Genomic DNA, 17,502 nt, shown 5'->3' on the forward strand with positions numbered 1-17,502 from the left:
ATGATGGGCTTATCCGTTTGTAAAGTGTTTATATGTCACGTTTTGAAATGAGCACTTCGCCAGCAAGCAGTACTTTGTGGGCAGTTGTGTTAAAGTTCGCCTGCTAACATAACTTAAACTGGATGGCAGACACCTCACAAATAACTTTAGACTTATTTGCTGTTTTACTGTGTATTTCTCGATACTTCTAAGCAAGAAAAGGCCAAACAAATAAGATTAATATTTGCCACGACAGGGTTTGCCATTCTGAGTAGCAGAGCCCGTTTACATTCTCTGTGAGTAGGCTACCGTTTCAGTCATAGGCTACAGTCTTGTTTCGGCGTTGGGCGACGCAAACACAGGCGACACCGAGCGTTATGGCGGTGAAATGCACCGCAATGCAAAGCAACCCGACGCAGAACCATGAAATGGTCATGACGCCGTAGGAGTGCCGGCGTAACTACGCCGTGGAGTTGACGCAGAAGCATGTTGAGCCCTTTACTAGTGTATGTGTGTATGAAAGTTACTAGTGTATGTGTGTATGAAAGTTACTAGTGTATGTGTGTATGAAAGTTACTAGTGTATGTGTGTATGAAAGTTACTAGTGTATGTGTGAATGAGAGTTACTAGTGTATGTGTGTATGAAAGTTACTAGTGTATGTGTGAATGAGAGTTACTAGTGTATGTGTGAATGAGAGTTACTAGTGTATGTGTGTATGAGAGTTACTAGTGTATGTGTGTATGAGAGTTACTAGTGTATGTTGTATGAGAGTTGCTAGTGTATCTGCGTTTGTGTATGTGAGTTTGTAGCGTATCTGAGTACGAGGGATTAGTGTGCTGCATGCAAGTGCTTTAGCACAAGAGCTGAGTGTCCGGCCTCACTGACCCCGGTCTCCGTTGGGTTCTGTTCCAGGCCTTTAACCCTGATAACGAGTACCACTTCAAGAACCGCATGAAGGCCTGCCAGCGCAACTGGGCCGAGGTGTTTGGGGAGGACAACATGTTTGCTGTCTCGCCCACCTCCAGCTACCAGAAGGTAACACCACACTTCTCCTTTCCGTCTTCCCCTCTGCTCTCTTCCCAGCATATATGCTGCTCTACTCCATCTAATTCCCTCTCTCTCTCTCTCTCTCTCCACTCTCTTTCTTCCTGTCATCCTGTTCTTGTTCCAAACGCGTCTGTTCTCCTGAGCGGCTTTTCTGTTCAGTTATTCTCCAGCATGGCTCCTTGTCCTCCTCTTTACCTTCAACGGTGTTCTCCATACAAAGCATGCCATCCCCTCCCTCTCTGTTGTTCCCAAGCTCCTTCCCTTGTTTTTTCTGCAACTGTCACATTGTTTCACCCTGAGACACACAGTACTGCTTATATGAGTGTACACACACACACACACACACACACTTATTTAACACATATACACACATTCTGTCTCGCTTTATCAGACGCACACATGCATGCACACACACACACACCCAAATTGCCACTGGCGCAAGTTTCCTAGAAGGACCATAATAGTCACAGGAAGAGCAGGCCTAATCTTTCAAATAATACACTGACCACATCCATAACTAAAACTATTGAGGAATCACATGCCTATTTTAGATAATTAGCCACAGCATGGCATTTCATGGTCATTACTGTGTTACTGTGTTACTGTGTGTGTGTGTGTGTGTGTGTGTGTGTGTGTGTGCACGCTCAAGGAATGACGGAATCTCTTGTCTTTGTAGTTAAAGGGATACCAGGCAAGCCTGATGCTTTTTCTCTAAGAAGCTCCCCCTATTGTCTGTACGTGTTGATACGTGTGCGAGCCCTCGCTCGGTCTGAAGCTCTTTTCCTTTTCTTTGCATCTTCTATCAAGGGTTTTCACATGCTTTTTTGCCAGCTCTGCCATTATACACATGTTTGCAACAATCGCTAGCGTTTCGTTAGCCTGCTTCTGTGCTGGAGATGCAGGATGTAAACTGCTTCTCGCGATGTCTGAGACTTTATGAGACTGAAAGTCGGCGGGTACGATACACCGAACTTGCAAGCGGGATATTCTTCCTACAGGCAGTAGGGGCGGGCGAGAGAGTCTTCATTCGCCCTGTAATGATTCATTTAACCATATACTGACTTACGAAGATGATTAATTAACATGAAAACGTGCTGGGCTGGTGGGTGCATATTCCCAACCTTCTGACGGCACATCAACGGTTAGCCCGAGAATTCTCGTCTCAATTCAAAATTCCACTCGAGCTTCAAGCGGATTTGTACACGCAGCCTTACAAGACTGTTTACAGTTCTTCAAGTCACTGTAAAATTTTATTTTTGGTCCATAGCTAATTTAGATATACTTATGGTGTGGGTGCTTGCGTTTCTTTAGGAATCCGGCATCTTGGTTTGTATAGAAATTAATATTAAGTGACACATGCACGTTGGACATACGGGACGGTTGATAATATGTGACGTTCTGATATATTGGTCTGACTTTGTAAAGAGATTTGTTTGTATCAGGAAGTCAAGAATCAAGAATTGTGCAGTGTTTGATTGGGTGAAGAGAGTTGAAATGTGCTCACTCCGCAGTAAGTGTGCAGCTCCACTGCACTGGGACCAGAGAGATAAAGGTCTGCCCAATGGAAACGGGAGCTAATGGAGTGCAGGATTACAGAGAATTTGCTGAAAAAAGACAATCATTTTTGTCTCTTTACAGGAGCCTCATGGCTGGCTGGTGGACCTTGTGAATCGGGTATGTATTTTCAGATCGTCCGTATTCTCTCACTTCATGTCACTTAGCAACCGTAGGATGATCAAAAATCATGTGCAGTGGCCTCATCATTTTTTCAAGAGCTGTATATGTGGAGAAAAACAAGGCCTTTGAAAGCATAACCTTAGGATTTTGGAAACACTGATCATTGTGTTTTTCACTATATTCTGACATTTTATCGATAAAGATTAATCAAGAAAATAGTCCAACCGGAATCCCAATGCTGAAGTGATTTCTCACTCTGTGTGTGTGTCTGTGTGTGCAGTTTGGCGAGATGGGGGGATTCACTGCTATCCAGGGCAAGCTGAACATGGATGAGATTGAGATCGGGGTAAGTGCCCTCACCGTCCACTTAGGTCAGGATATGGTCAGTTTTGGCTACTGTGTCGTTTTGTTGTCCTTATTATTTTTTTTGCTGTCTGTTTGTTTGTTTGTTTTTAATTAATTTTCTTTTTGGCTTTGGTGTTTTTGCTTTGTAATGTGTGTGTGTGTGTGTGTGTGTGTGTGTGTGAGAGAGGGAAGGAGAGAGTTGCCGGAGGTTGGGCGTGAATGGCTTGTGCCTGGAGCTGGGATTCTACCTCTGTAGGACGCGTGGCAGAGAATGAGCGACAGGAGGAGGAGGGGGGGGGGGGGGGGTGATGTGTGCCGGAAACAGAGGACGAGAAGAATAGAGGGATTAGTCAAGCGAGGAGTGAAAGTGGAGAAAGGGAGAGAGAGTGAAAGAGAACGTGAGTGAGAAAGAAGAGAATGCAGAGTTCAGAGAGGGCAGAAATTCAATTATGGCGGGCGCTCTCCGGATGTGTGTTGATGGACTCTGGCTAGATTGTCTTGTTTATTCCTCAGCCCTGTAGCTGCTATGCAGCGAGTGGCATGGCATACACACTCCCTCAAACATGTATGCAGTCATCCATACACACACACACACACACACACACACACAGAGAGGGAGAGGCATGGAGAACGATAGTGAGACTCAGCTGTGCCACATTCCACAAGGCAGATAAACAAGTGCAGTTCAGCTGATAATTATCGTGCAGTCTGGGAGTGAGAGCTGAGCTGAGCGAGGAATCCTCCCCACCACCCCACCCCACCCCATTGGCTCCAGAAACCCACTTCTGAGCCTCACGACTGTGTGTAAGAGAGAGAACCCCAATGTGCCGCACTACCTACTGAGATATTTATTCAGTTATTCAGTCGCAGCCTCTGGCTGGCCTAATAGGCATCCTCTCCTCTCCTCTCTTCGTCCGCTTGCTCCCCTAAAAGGCTGCTCCTTGTCTGCGTACTCTAAAGTGTCCTTGTTTTTGGTTCCTCCTCGTGGGCCTTTGATGGCGGGCATTAACACGCCGCGGGTGTGCCAGGCCGGATGTGTGGCCTGGAGGAGTCGGGCGGGGAGGGGGGAGTGTTGGGACGCTTTGATTTATCAGTGTGTGTGTGTGTGTGTGTGTGTGTGTCAGTCAGTCAGTCAGTCAGTGAGTGTGAGAGAAAGAGAGAGGGACCTTGGGAGAAAGAGAGAGATGAGCTGGGATTTGCATGCCAATCAGACGAGCGACACTAAGACAAGCCAGTGGATGTTGACATGCATCTTTGTGTACATGTAAATGATGTATGCACATATATATTGTGTATATTAATTATATTGTATATAGACATTAAAATAAGATGTATAGATCTCTGGTCGAACACTGTCAGAGAACAATAGTTGCGTCTTCTGCTTCTCTATCAGTAATTTCATACCCAGACACAACTCCCCCACACACACCCCACCCCACTCCGCTCCACTCTCCTCATCCTCCTGCCAGCCAGCCAGAGAGAGAGAGAGAGAGAGAGAGAGAGAGAGAGAGATCCCACAGGAGAGGGTGTGAAAGAAGGAAAAAAGGAACGGGAAGAAACCTGGAGACTGAGTGTCTCATTCCAGCTCCAAAGTGGGGGAGGGGGATGGAGATGGGGGGGGGAGAAAGTGTGTGAGGAGGAGGAGGCGAGGAGTGATTCATTCACTCTCTCCAGGCGGAAGCAGTCATTTGATGGTGAACAGAGGGGTGATTCATCAGAGGCCTAGAGATGCCCCCTCTCACCGCCGGCACGCTGGACAAAAGGCTGCCGAGCTCCTTCAGCTCTCCGTGTCTGTCAGAGAGAGAAAGAGAGAGGCTTTAACATGCTCTGCTGCCCCCTTTGCCCTTCCTGCTCCGCCTGCTCGATGGCTCCATCACTTGGGTGACTTTGGTGCTCCTACACTTCCCTTCAACACCTGCCACTCTCTCTTTTCACCGGTGACATTATTTGGTGAGAGAAAAAAACTGGAAAAAGATTGAGGAGTGTAACATATGGATCATTGAGCTATTAAGCCATTGAAGTGATTCATGTCTATGGTGAATATGTCATGAGCTGGGGTTCCTGTGTTTGCTCTCCAGTGGTATTTAGTTGTCTGTTGTTTGTGGTGTGCTTGATGTGTGTCAGAGATGGGCACTCGAGTCTGAGACTCGGACTCGAGTCAGACTTTAGTCGCAAAAACAGTGACTTCAGACTTGCGACTCCACCTCAAAAATCTCCAGACTTGACTCGGACTCAAGCTTTGAGACTCGTAAGCAATCTCTATTTCATGCAATTATTTCTTTTTTATTTTTATCGACATTTATTAATGTATTTCTATTTTATTTTGTTGCTGCATATACTTTGGGAAACATATGACGAGCTACATGTCCCCTTTGCCATAATGTGCAATGTAACGCATGTGCTATGTGTGCGCACTCACAGATTAAAAAAACAATGCCTTGACCATGGCGACAAGTCCTCCCAGAGTGGTGCCCTTTATCATTACTTTCGGTTACAATAACTTTGTGTAGAGTGGAAATAAGCGAACAGCTACATGCAAGGTGTGTGGCAGCAGGATAAATTATGCCATGTTCAACAACGTCTAATTTCATCAGGCATCTCAAAACGCACCCAGATAGGTTCCCAGCACTTACTAATGAAAGAGACATTAAACCTAGCATATATCGTCACAGGTAACAAGTTAACCATTGCAAAGTGTTGTGCTATTGCTGGGAACAGGCAGATTGCATCTTTATAGTTGGCCATATAATGTGACAGACTTAGGTTAATAAAAGGTTTCACCAGGTCCGAGGGCTAGAGGGATGTGTTAAGTAGCAGAAGATTAGACTATATAATGTCCTAAATTGGAGACCCCATGTAAGTTCGGGATGTAAACAAAATTAAGCTAGCTCCAGTATGAGTGTTTTTTTTCCTGTAACAAGTTCACATCCACTCTTGGCTGCCCATATTTTATTTCAGAAAAAAACATAAACGAAACTTTGCAGTATAGAGCTATTTCCCCCAGTTCACTACACATGTCAATTGTGGCAAGCACTATTGAAAAATATTGAAACAGAGTTCCTAATTTGTGTTTCTTCTTATTGCAGTAGATAACATAAGGTTATCCTACAACTGGTTTTGATACTGTACTGTATGGGTGGTAGCTATAGGACATGCTTTGAATTCATAATATTTAACAATACAGTGTAATGGACAGATCAGATGACCTGAGACTTGACATGGACATCTGACAAAAGACTTGATTTGAACTTGCCCCTCAAAGACTTGAGGCTCGACTTGGACTTCCAAAAAATGACTTGTGAACATCTCGGATGTGTGTTACACGTGCCTTACATTAACACAAGTACGCTGTGCTGGTTGTGTGTCCCCAGAGTGTGTCGGCCCTGGTCCAGCCGCTGAGTGTGTGTGCTGAGTATCTCAACTCCAGTCTCGTCCAGGTGAGCTCATCATCTCTATATGCATCGCCACAATAATAAAATAATACAATTATTATAAATAAATAAAATGAGAAGAAGAAAAAGAATATTGATGCTGACATTGTAATAGTTTATCCTCAAGTGTATGATAATAAGTGGGCAATCTCCCAAAGAAATCAATGTTTTGAGCATGTTGATGCAGACTGTGAGGTGACAACTGAGAGACTTAGATGCTTAAAGAAAAAATGGGGAAATCCACATTATTCTATGATCTCAGGAAGCAAAATGTAAATACAGAATCAGCAAGTCTGTCAATTATGTTTTAATCTTGAGCACCCTTTTTGGGTGCCTGTTTCATTAAAACTAAATCCTCCGGGAGTAGCAGAAATGTTATTCCAAATCAGGCTATCGGTGTGTTGTGACTGATCTGATCTGAGATGATGTTTCCTTGAAGCGATCAATTGCTGCATTTTTCAGCTCACCCTAACTGGTCTGTTCTGTTTATGTTGTCATCAGCCAATGCTGGACCCTGTTATTCACAAGATGATCACCTACGTGCAGAATCTGGAGGAGAAAGACCTCAAAGATAAGGTAGGAACACACAACATGTCACACTCTGCTTGGTAATCATAAGCATGTTCATTGTAATATCCAGCACACTTTTAGGGCCACTCAGATTGTACTGTACTTTGCTGCCCTTATATCCTTCCATTCCTTTCTATTTATCTCTCTCTCTCTTTCTTTCTTTCTTTCTTTCTTTCTTTCTTTCTTTCTTTCTTTCTTTCTCTCTCTCTCTCTCTCTCTCTCTCTCTCTCTCTCTCTCTCTCTCTCTCTCTCTCTCTCTCTCTCTCTCTCTCTCTCTCTCGTTGTCGTTCATTAGCGTCTGGTGAGCATCCCAGAGCTCCTGTCTGCGATCAAGCTGCTGTGCATGCGTTTCCAGCGGGAACTTGTCACTGTGGTGGACGACCTCAGGCTGGACATCCTGCTGAGGATGCTCAAGACTCCACACTTCAGTGCCAAGATGAACTCCCTCAAAGAGGTCCGAGTCCTGGAGTTTAAAACACACACACACACACACACACACACACGGCCCTAATTTAAATGACCGGTCAAATCTGGTAACAAGCATCTTATGCAAAAACTAAAGCCATCGTGTAGCAGGTATTGAGCTGACCCTTCAATGCTTGCACTTAAGATCTTGCATTGGCATTAGCAACTGAATTAAATTAGCTGAAGCTTGTTATTAAATTAACTTTAAGTAGACTTCACTCGCACATCACTCGTCATTTAAATTAGCGCCCACAAACTTCCGCTCCATCAGCTTTCTACACACCTGCCCCAGTCTTATGCATTATGTGTGCAGTGCTGCACCTACAGTATACACAGTACCTAAGGCATTACATTGACATACATTTCAGTACATAAACAAGGACGTTCTGTATTAGCATCTTCACCCAAGTTCCTGTGTTTCCTCATGCAGTCCATGTAGATATTTATAGCCAGTGTTTGTGACATATACTGTGTTTAGTGATGAACCCGTCAGGGCTGTTTCCTAGCTTTGTGTCACCACATGGACTGCTGGCATTGGTAAAGCCTCTCAGACTGTGACCACCCACCTTACTCTGAATTGCGTGTCTCCTAGGTGACCAAGCTGATCGAGGAAAGCACCGTGTCCAAGACGGTGAAGAACGCCATCGACACGGACCGGCTGTTGGATTGGTTGGTAGAGAACTCTGTTCTCTCAATAGCCCTGGAAGGTAAGGAGAGTTGAAATAACTTGCCACCATCTCAGTTTTGCCGTTACATATTGTAAGGTAATGGGCTAACTTCAAGGTAGTGTTCTAAACTGTTAAAGTATTGAAACCCTACTTCCTGTTTGCTGTGTAAAGTCTGACGAGGCACTTGAATTCCACCATGTGCTAAGCGTTCACAAGGACGTGCCAAGCTCTTAATTGCATCACATTTGCACAGGCTGGAGGCCACTGCTCGTATATAGGTCCCTGTTTCAGCCGGCTTGTGTGGCTTTTTACCCTGCAGCCATTGCCACACACACACATCCTGGGCCCTGACATCCTATAATTAGCTTCTGCCGTGTGTGTGTGTGTGAGAGAAAGAGACATTGAGCAGGAGTTTTGAAGTGTGTGTGTGTGTGAGAGTGTGAGTGAAATAGACAGTGAGCAGGAGTTTGAAGTGTGTGTGTGTTTGGGTACTGAAGGAGCAGAGTGCTCTCCACTCTCCACTCTGGCTCCTGCTACAGAGTGGGCAGAGCATTCCTACAGGGTGGCTACACCGTCCATGTCACTGAAGCATTCCGTTCGCTGAGCCTATGCGGGAACAATTAGCTTCCACTATAATCAATCAAACTGGCTAAGCCAGATGTGATAACGAAACAATTAGACCAGTCTTCTAAAACTATTGTTATGCTCCGCAAACCGAATGCTTCAGTTGCGCTCCTGGTGTAGCCTTGCGGTCAGCTCTCAGCGCTGGACCCTGCTGCTGAGGGGGGCGTCAGGTGTGGGCTCCGTCTCCACTCCTGTCCTCTCCACTCTCCTCACACACCCAGTTGCGGGTCTGGGCCTTATGCCTCTCAAAACTTTTCTTTTGCTTTGCTTTTCTTTTCTCTTCTTTTCTTTTTTTCCCGTTACAAGTTGTGACTTTCAACATGACTGTCTTGTTTTTGTGATGAACTATCTGCTCTGGCTACTTCACCATACCACACCTCTCCACTCCTCTCCTCTCCTCTCCACTCCTCTCCTCTCCTCTCCACTCCTCTCCTCTCCTCTCCTCTCCACTCCTCTCATTTCATGGCACTTGTTCTCTTTTTTTCCCCTTTCTGTGTTAAAGGTGAGTTGTTAAGTCACCCTGTTTAGTGTTAGTTTTGCCTGATTTTCCCTCTCTCACACCTCTATCCACTGCCCTTGTCAGTGTTCACTCCTCCTACTCATTCGCTGTTTTCGCTTTTGTTTTTGTTGTATTTGCTTGGTTTTGTCCAAACAATAATTTATTAATCATTTGACTTTGACTTCTGTTTTTACCGCCCTCATCCTCTGATCACTTCTCTTGCTACAAACATGCACCCTCCATCTTTTACATTCGGATGTGACTCATATATCTCTCTCTCTCTCTCTCTCTCTCTCTCTCTCTCTCTCTCTCTCTCTCTCTCTCTCTCTCTCTCTCTCTCTCTCTCGGAATGCCAGGGAATATTGACCAGGCGCAGTACTGTGATCGGATAAAGGGAATCATTGAGCTTCTGGGCAGTAAGCTCTCTCTGGACGAGTTGTCGAAGATCTGGAGAATACAGGTGGGTGAGTGGGTGGGCAGTATACCCGCACCCTTGGGCTCCTGTGAAAGCCCGGGCCACCATTCCTGAGCTGCCCATAAGACCTGAAATGGCTCTTCTATGACTCATGCACATTTCTTATGCAAAACCCTGGCAAGGAATAGGTGACTGATAACAGCTTCACCTTAACATTGCTCTTACTCATGCAACAGTTCCACACTTGAGGATGTTTTTAAAGGTGTCCCTTGTTTCTTATGCGTATTGGTTAGTAAAGGATTTTAACCACAGTTGGCAAACAATATTAAACAAAGCCTGAAACTGATTTATTATTGTTTAATATTTTGTGTTAGCCCTGGCCCGTCATACATCCTTGAGCTTGAAGGAGACAAGGACGAACACGTATTTCTGGCAATTGAAAACAGTCCTTACAAGACCAATAAATAACTTTTAAGAAACACGGCAATGTTTTGGGAAATTAGCTTATTTGCTAGCTTTGTTAGATAAGAAGAGATAAGAGAATGGCTTCTTCTTTTCTATGTGTGTGGAGTATCCTAATCTGACACTGTTAGCTTATCTTAGCACAATTCACCAGAAGTGGGTTATACCAGTTAGCCTATAGCTAAAAGGGAGCTTTAGGCTAACCCACTTCCAACGAATTATACTAAGCTCGGCTAACTGTGTCAGAAGTTGCCAGTTTCAGTTTGAGTTTCTTTAATAGCCATTTAAATGAGGAAGGAATAGAGATGTTTTTTTTCCTCCATTCTCAAACGGCTGCAAACTTGTTTGGTTATATTTTGTATCTGTGTGTAGCTCCCATTTGCAGTGTTTTTAAAGCTCCACTTGTACTATTTGCTGTCCCCCAGGCTGGCCAGTCCTCCACTGTCATTGAAAACATTCACACTATCATCGCTGCAGCTGCTGTCAAGTTTAACTTTGACCAGCTTAGCCACCTTTTTGTTCTCATTCAGAAGGTAAGAAGTGTGTGTGTTTGTGTGTGTTTGTGTGTGTGTGTGTGTGTGTGTGTGTGTGTGTGTGTGTGTGTGTGTGTGTGTGTGTGTGTGTGTGTGTGTGTGTGTGTGTGTGTGTGTGTGTGTGTGTGTGTTTCCCCCCCTTCCCTGTACCAAATCCCCTGGGCTTTAATTAAGGGCTGTGCTAACAGTTTGGAACTCCCATCCGGGCATGTGGGCCTTGGCAGGTCTGCCAAGCCACCTGGACCGCACAGCACAAGCTCCACTGCACTGTCTGAGCCCAGCTTTTCCTCTGCTTCTGTTACTATTACTGAGACACACTCTGCATGTGTGTGATTCACAGAGCTGGGAGGTAGAGAGCGATCGTGTTCGGCAGAAGCTGTTGAGTTTGATCGGAAGGATCGGTCGAGAGGCTCGCTCCGAGGCCACGACTGGCAAGGTGAGTAAAGGAGTCTACCAAAGTTACTCTACACATATATATGTATAGTATGTGTGTATGTATTATATGAGAATATAACAATTTAATTTGCATTCACGTTTAATCTTCGCTAAATGTGCTTGTGTATTTGTTTGCGTTTGTATGGTTGTGTGCATGTGGGAATATTTGTGTGTGTGTGTGTGCGCGTGCATGCTTGTGTGTAGGTGCTTGAGGTGCTGTGGGAGTTGGCCCATCTGCCCACTCTGCCCACTAGTCTGGTGCAGCAGGCCCTGGAGGAGCACCTGACCATCCTGAGCGATGCCTACGCTGTCAAGGAGACCATCAAGAGGAACTACATCATCAAGTGCATCGAGGACATCAAGAAGGTGAGAAGTCTAACATACAGTGAACCAAATAGCAGATCTATTCTCCATTTTCTTTTATGTGCTGACTTAAGTTTTTTTTTTTTTTTTTTTTAACTCCTTAAACCCCTCTTCATGTAAATGCATTTTAAATAAATAAAATATGAGTGTTAGATGGTGTTAACAGATGTTTGTTTTGGTGTTTAACAACCACCGTAAAACGTATAAATGGCTGTTTCTGTCAACCCTCCTACCTGCCAGTGAGCAGCACTTGCACAAGCACAGTTCCTCATGCAGCACCTCTCTCTAGCTCTCTAATCTGCTTTTCATTTCTCTTCTCTCACTTCCTTTCTTTCACTCTTTCATCCACTTTTTCAGTCACTCATTTTGCCATCGCTCTCTTTCCATTTTTATCCCTACTCTCTGTCTCCCTTTCTCTCTCTCCCTCTTTCTTTATCTCTCTCCCTCTTTTTCTCCATCTCTCTCCCTCTTATCTCTCTCTTTCTCTCTCCTTCTCTCTCCTTCTCTCTCCTTCTCATTCCTTAATTATTGCCTTATCCATAAAATCGTCTTTACTTGTGCTTTGCTCCTGGTGACATTTGTAGTGCTGTTGTGGAGGAGAAAGCACCCAACATAAGGAGATGCACTCGCTCACCTCCTCCCTCGCGCCTCCTCCCTCGCTCCCTGCAAGCAGCCTCTTCCATTTAAAGCAACACTATCCTCTCCTCTGGGTGTGAAGTGGAGGTGTGCACGCTAGTGCTGCAAGCTGTCGCTACTTTACCACTCTCAGTGCTCTTTTTTCTGTCTTTTTTTCTGTCTTTCTTTCTTTCTTTCTTTCTTTCTTTCTTTCTTTCTTCTTTCTTTCTTTTTCTCTCTCGTGCTCTCTCTGTCTCTCTCACACGCACCCGCTTTAGTCTGTCTCTCTCTTTCTCTTTCTCTCTCTCTCTCTCTCTCTCTCTCTCTCTCTCTCTCTCTCTCTCTCTTTCTCTCTTTCTCTCTCTCTCTGCTCTTTCGCTTCCTCAACACAACTGGTTTGAGGTCCAGACTCGGTGCTTCAGCCCTCTCTTCACCTCCATCACCCAAGGAGGCAACTGAATGCAACTGTAGTTTATGTTTTTAGATACATATGCTGGACGAACCAAAGTCTTCAAACGAGACACAGGTCTCGTTTCTTACTGGCTCCTGGGGCAAGAAGAAACCCAGCTCACTGGCCAAAGTAAGAGTCGCTCCCGCAGGCCCCGCCTATCCCTCCTCCAATCAGAAATCACCTGATAGTGGGGTTTGATCACACCTGGGACTTGTGATTGGGAATTTTGCCGTTTTTGGTGATTCGGTTTCCTTCCACGTTGTTGGAAATGTAAAGAAGCACACTAAACTTATATTTAAATTAATTTATGGCTTTCAACTGGCTGGTGATATTTCATCTAGGCAGGTTCTCTGACATATGGCTGATAACATACTATAAAATCTCTAAAGAACATCATAAAATGTACTCAGAAAAGTCAGGTAGCAGCAACCTTGAAATTTGTGACTAACTTTTCCTAATGATAAATGCTGTACATTTCTCAATTAGTACCCTCTCTGAAGAAGGATCTCTTCTAATAGCTAACTGGCAACCTTGCATTAGGGGGCTTTCTCGTGTGTGGTTGAGGTGACAGGTTTTCCCTTCCATACCGATGCCAGTTTACTGCCCCTCACCAGGGCCCTGAGCAGAGGGCTCCTGCTCAGTCAAAGTAAACTATTAACATTGCCGAAGGTATAATAAGACATTGTTACAGCTCACCAAGGTCACAGTTCTGTGTGTGTGTGTTTGTGTGTGTGCGTGTGTTTGTGTGTGTGCGTGCGTGCGTCCGTGCGTGTGTGTGTGTGTGTGTGTTTAGTCCTCCCAGCAGAGCAACCCTCAGGCCGTGTGGGTGGTGCCTGCCCTGCGGCAGCTCCATGAGATCACCCGCTCCTTCATTAAACAGACCTACCAGAAGCAGGATAAGGTACAGCCATCCCTTTACACACACACACACACACCTTTCACACTCCTTGAGCAAGACACTGAACCCCAAACTGCTACCGACTTGCAAGTTAGTACCTTGCATGGCAGTCTGCGTTGTTGGTGAACTGTGTGATTGGTGAACTTGTACAGCATTTTGAGTGCTCTGTTGTGTAGAAAAGTGCTTTGTACAGTCCGTTTACCTTTTACCACACACACACACACACACACACACACACACACACACACACACACACACACACAGAAGTCTGCCCCTCACCACACATGTTTGGCTCTCTGGGACCAAAGCTGAACACATCTGTCCTCGCTTTAGAGCATCATCCAGGACCTGAAGAAGAACTTTGAGATCGTGAAGCTGATCACCAGCAGCCTGGTGTCGTGCCATCGCCTGGCTGTGTCCGTGTCCGGCACCAACGGCCTATCGGGCTCCACGCTCGTAGATGGGAGATACTCCTACCAGGAGGTAACATCACACACACAAGCACAAACATATTTGCATATACCACGTTTTTCACACATTTTTGCCTAGCAAATTATGTACTTTTCTTTATGTACATTCGTTGTGCATTAATACAGTAATACTACTACACAATATATATATATATATATATATATATATATATATATATATATATATATATATATATGCTACATATTAACACAGTAATAGATACTGTTGCCCAGTTTTTCAGCCTTTGTGCCCAAATACTGTGAAGTCCTCCGTTGACCTTCATCTACAGTGCTAATCTAACCCCCCTCTGTCCATTCTCTCTTTCTCTTTCTCTCGCTCTCTCTCTCTCTCTCTCTCTCTCGTGCTCTCTCTCTGTCTCTTTCTCTGCAGTATCTTGAGGCCCATCTGAAGTTCCTGGCCTTCTTCCTGCAGGAGGCCAGCCTCTACCTGGTCTGGAACAGGGCCAAGGAGGTGTGGGAGTGCCTGGTGTCCGGCATGGACGTATGCGAGATGGACCGGGAGGTACTGATCACCACCAATACCGGGTCTAATTCCTCTTAAAGGATTCCATAAGAAGATCTTCACTCTGTCACTCTTTTGTGTTAGTTTTATTATTAGAGTTAGCAGAAAGTATACATTTCTTAGACATTTAATAAGCATATATCTACTCTGTGTGTGTGTTTGTGTGTGTGTGGCGCGCTGAGTCCAGATGTGCTTTGAGTGGTTCACCAAGGGCCAGCACGATCTGGAAAGTGACGTCCAGCAGCAGCTTTTCAAAGAGAAGATCCTCAAACTCGAGCCTTATGAGATTACTATGAACGGTAAGACAGCGGAGATTCTGCACAATCAATCTGTTATGCTTAAGCTGCTTGCACACTGCCCCAACAAATGCCAACAAACACCAACAGTTGGGTCAGTGTGTCACAGCAGACAAGTAGCTGTTTGTCCCGCCTAAGATGACCATCATTACTCCCCATGTATTCACACTGCCTGGACTGAACCCTAGCCTGTGCAGCTGTTGCATCACATTGACGTGTGTCCTCATAGTAACATCTGTGTGTTTTCTTATGCAACTGTGTGTGTGTCTGTGTTCTCTGCAGGTTTTAACCTTTTTAAGACCTTCTTTGAGAATGTGAACCTCTGTGACCATCGACTGAAACGGCAGGGAACCCAGCTGGTAGGCCTTCTCTCTTAAACCTCCTTAAGACACTTCTCATTGCTTTATTTCTCTGTTGATGTTAAGTTGTATTTTAAGTCAGACATCCCTTTTTGAGTGTGGTGCGATTGAATGTAACGGTGGCTGTTTCTGTCCCGGCAGTGCGTGGAGCGGCTGGACTTGGCCGGCATGGACTTCATTTGGCGCATCGCCATGGAGTCTCCCGACGAGGAGATCGCCAACGAGGCCATCCAGCTCATCATCACCTACAGCTACATCAACCTCAACCCCAAAATGAAGAAGGTGAGACGGGGAAGGGGCGCACTTGAGCCCTGCCTAGCATAGTGGGGCTCTCTGGAGGACTGAGATGAGGTTGACTTGTTGTTAACGTGTGTGTGTGTGTGTGTGTGTGTGTGTGTGTGTGTGTGTGTTTCATCCTCTGCAGGACTCTGTGTCTTTGCATAAGAAGTTTATTGCAGATTGTTACAAAAGATTGGAGGTGAGTGGTTCTATATTCTTGTGTGTGTGTGTGTACACTTCTCCACTGCTCTCACACTCTTATGCTCGTTGCTTTCCAGGCCGCCAGCTCTGCCCTGGGGGGCCCCACCCTCACCCACGCTGTTACCAGGGCAACCAAGATGCTGACAGCCACCGCCATGCCAACTGTTGCCACATCTGTGCAATCCCCTTCCAGGTTTGAAATCAGATAGTCTGTGTGTGCGTGTGATACTTACACATTTACATTTTTTTCAAAGTTCTTCACAAATCATGCTGATTATCAGTAATGATCTCTGTTTTTTGTTATGGTTTGGCTGCAGCACAGTTGTCACCAGTCGTTTTATGCGTGACGTAGTGACGTAGTGACCGGAGCATTGATTTGAGTTGAACTTGGCTCAGCTTTAGTGCAGCACTATGTTCACCAATGTCAGTTTAATATATCCAATTAAAGATGTCATGCATTTTGACCAATCAAAGCAGTAAAGATTAAGATGAAACTACTCATCACAAACCAACCATGTGGAATTATTATGATATGGATGCTGCGTTCCACTTTGCTAATGCCGCTTCATTGTTCAGACTGACGTGACCTAAACTTGTAGACTCCACTCATCTAATTGTGTGCTCCACCAGGTCAACCAAACTGGTGATTATCGAGAGGCTGTTGTTACTGGCAGAGAGATATGTCATTACTATAGAGGTAAGTTCCACTGTTTACAAGTGTGGATGGATGAAGTGGATGGATATGCTGTTGTGGCTTTGTAGCTAAAATGACATTTACACAGTGCTTGACATATGTTGAATATCTTGCATTGAGGAAGTGTTTTGTGAATGACTTTTTGTAGGAGCTTATAAGTGATAAAGGCGGAATTTCAGTTTTTGGTTGAATGGGTTTTTTTGGGACTAACAGAAGCCTAAAATGTGAAGCTGACGTAAAAGCACTGCTGTGTTTTCATGTCTCTTCCTGCCCTCGGTCCAAACGAGCTGATTTTGCACTGCGTAGCCTGCTACTGCTGACCTCAGCAGCGCATGGCAGCTTCCTTATGACCAAGCGCTCACTTAAAAGACAGTGGTATGACCAAGCGCTCACTTAAAGTACAGTAGTGTGACTAATGTAAACACAGAGATTAGGGTTAAGATTGCGTTATGGAAGAGGGCCACTACGCCTAAGAGACAAGCTCAGGGACGACGGCACTTGAGGTGGATTTAAGGAGATGGCTCTCAGACAGCGCATGATGTCATGTTAATTCCAGCAGTGTTGATTAATATTGCTGGATGGAGGGACCGCTGGGATGCTTTTTATAGTGGCAAACCTTCCAGCTATCCTGAGGGAAGGCCTGCACTGCAAGGCACCTCTCAGAGATTAGTTGTCGAGTCGATACGCATGGCTCTGGTTTCATTGGGGCGCTGAGGATTATTTCATTAAAACACGGATATGTGTCACATGATCCGTGAAGAGGTTGGCTGTACTTATTCTGTGGTGATAATCATTCTTTGTGTGTGTGTGTGTGTGTGTGTGTGTGTGTGCGCTTATGTATCTGTGCTTGAGCAAATATATGTGTGTGTGTGCGCTTATGTATCTGTGCTTGAGCAAATATATGTGTGTGTGTGTGCTTATGTACCTGTGCTTCAGCAAATGCGCAGTTGCGCACTCATGTGCTTATGTATCTGCTTGTGCGTGCGTGTGCGTGTGTGTGCGTGCGTGTGCTTATGTATCTGTGCTTCAGCAAGTGTGTGTGTGTGTGTGCTTGTGTGTGTGCTTGTGTGTGTGCTTGTGCACACACCACAAGAGCCCTTCTCAAGGAACCCAATTTCCTTGCTGATGAGTGGTATGTGGCTCTGAAGACCTGGCATGTGTACAGCTCGGTGCAGCTCCTGTGCAGTAACGGGCTGTGTCCA

The 17,502-nt window shown here is 45.2% G+C and overlaps 1 protein-coding gene across 5 annotated transcripts in view; it reads left to right on the forward strand.

Moving 5' to 3' along the window:
• Positions 1–17,502, forward strand: part of usp24 (ubiquitin specific peptidase 24) — a 54,307-nt gene that overhangs the window by 10,266 nt on the left and 26,539 nt on the right. For 2 of the 5 annotated variants that reach the window (XR_006021252.1, XM_042058109.1), the window contains exons 5-25: positions 893–1,015; positions 2,666–2,701; positions 2,985–3,050; positions 6,421–6,486; positions 6,982–7,056; positions 7,346–7,504; positions 8,108–8,222; positions 9,663–9,766; positions 10,609–10,716; positions 11,057–11,152; positions 11,356–11,517; positions 12,614–12,709; positions 13,374–13,481; positions 13,812–13,961; positions 14,340–14,471; positions 14,659–14,770; positions 15,050–15,126; positions 15,268–15,408; positions 15,551–15,604; positions 15,684–15,799; positions 16,237–16,303. Coding sequence is in view for 4 of the 5 variants with exons in the window: in XM_042058109.1 (XP_041914043.1) it covers positions 893–1,015; positions 2,666–2,701; positions 2,985–3,050; positions 6,421–6,486; positions 6,982–7,056; positions 7,346–7,504; positions 8,108–8,222; positions 9,663–9,766; positions 10,609–10,716; positions 11,057–11,152; positions 11,356–11,517; positions 12,614–12,709; positions 13,374–13,481; positions 13,812–13,961; positions 14,340–14,471; positions 14,659–14,770; positions 15,050–15,126; positions 15,268–15,408; positions 15,551–15,604; positions 15,684–15,799; positions 16,237–16,303 (2,163 nt within the window). In the remaining variant the exon portion in view is untranslated. Of the gene's footprint in view, positions 1–892; positions 1,016–2,665; positions 2,702–2,984; positions 3,051–4,703; positions 5,000–5,147; positions 5,298–6,420; positions 6,487–6,981; positions 7,057–7,345; positions 7,505–8,107; positions 8,223–9,662; positions 9,767–10,608; positions 10,717–11,056; positions 11,153–11,355; positions 11,518–12,613; positions 12,710–13,373; positions 13,482–13,811; positions 13,962–14,339; positions 14,472–14,658; positions 14,771–15,049; positions 15,127–15,267; positions 15,409–15,550; positions 15,605–15,683; positions 15,800–16,236; positions 16,304–17,502 lie in introns of those variants that run through there. The other 3 variants (XM_042058110.1, XM_042058112.1, XM_042058111.1) reach the window with 3 other exon arrangements.

This window comes from Alosa sapidissima, chromosome 12 (assembly GCF_018492685.1).
Source record: "Alosa sapidissima isolate fAloSap1 chromosome 12, fAloSap1.pri, whole genome shotgun sequence".
Taxonomy (NCBI): domain Eukaryota; kingdom Metazoa; phylum Chordata; class Actinopteri; order Clupeiformes; family Clupeidae; genus Alosa; species Alosa sapidissima.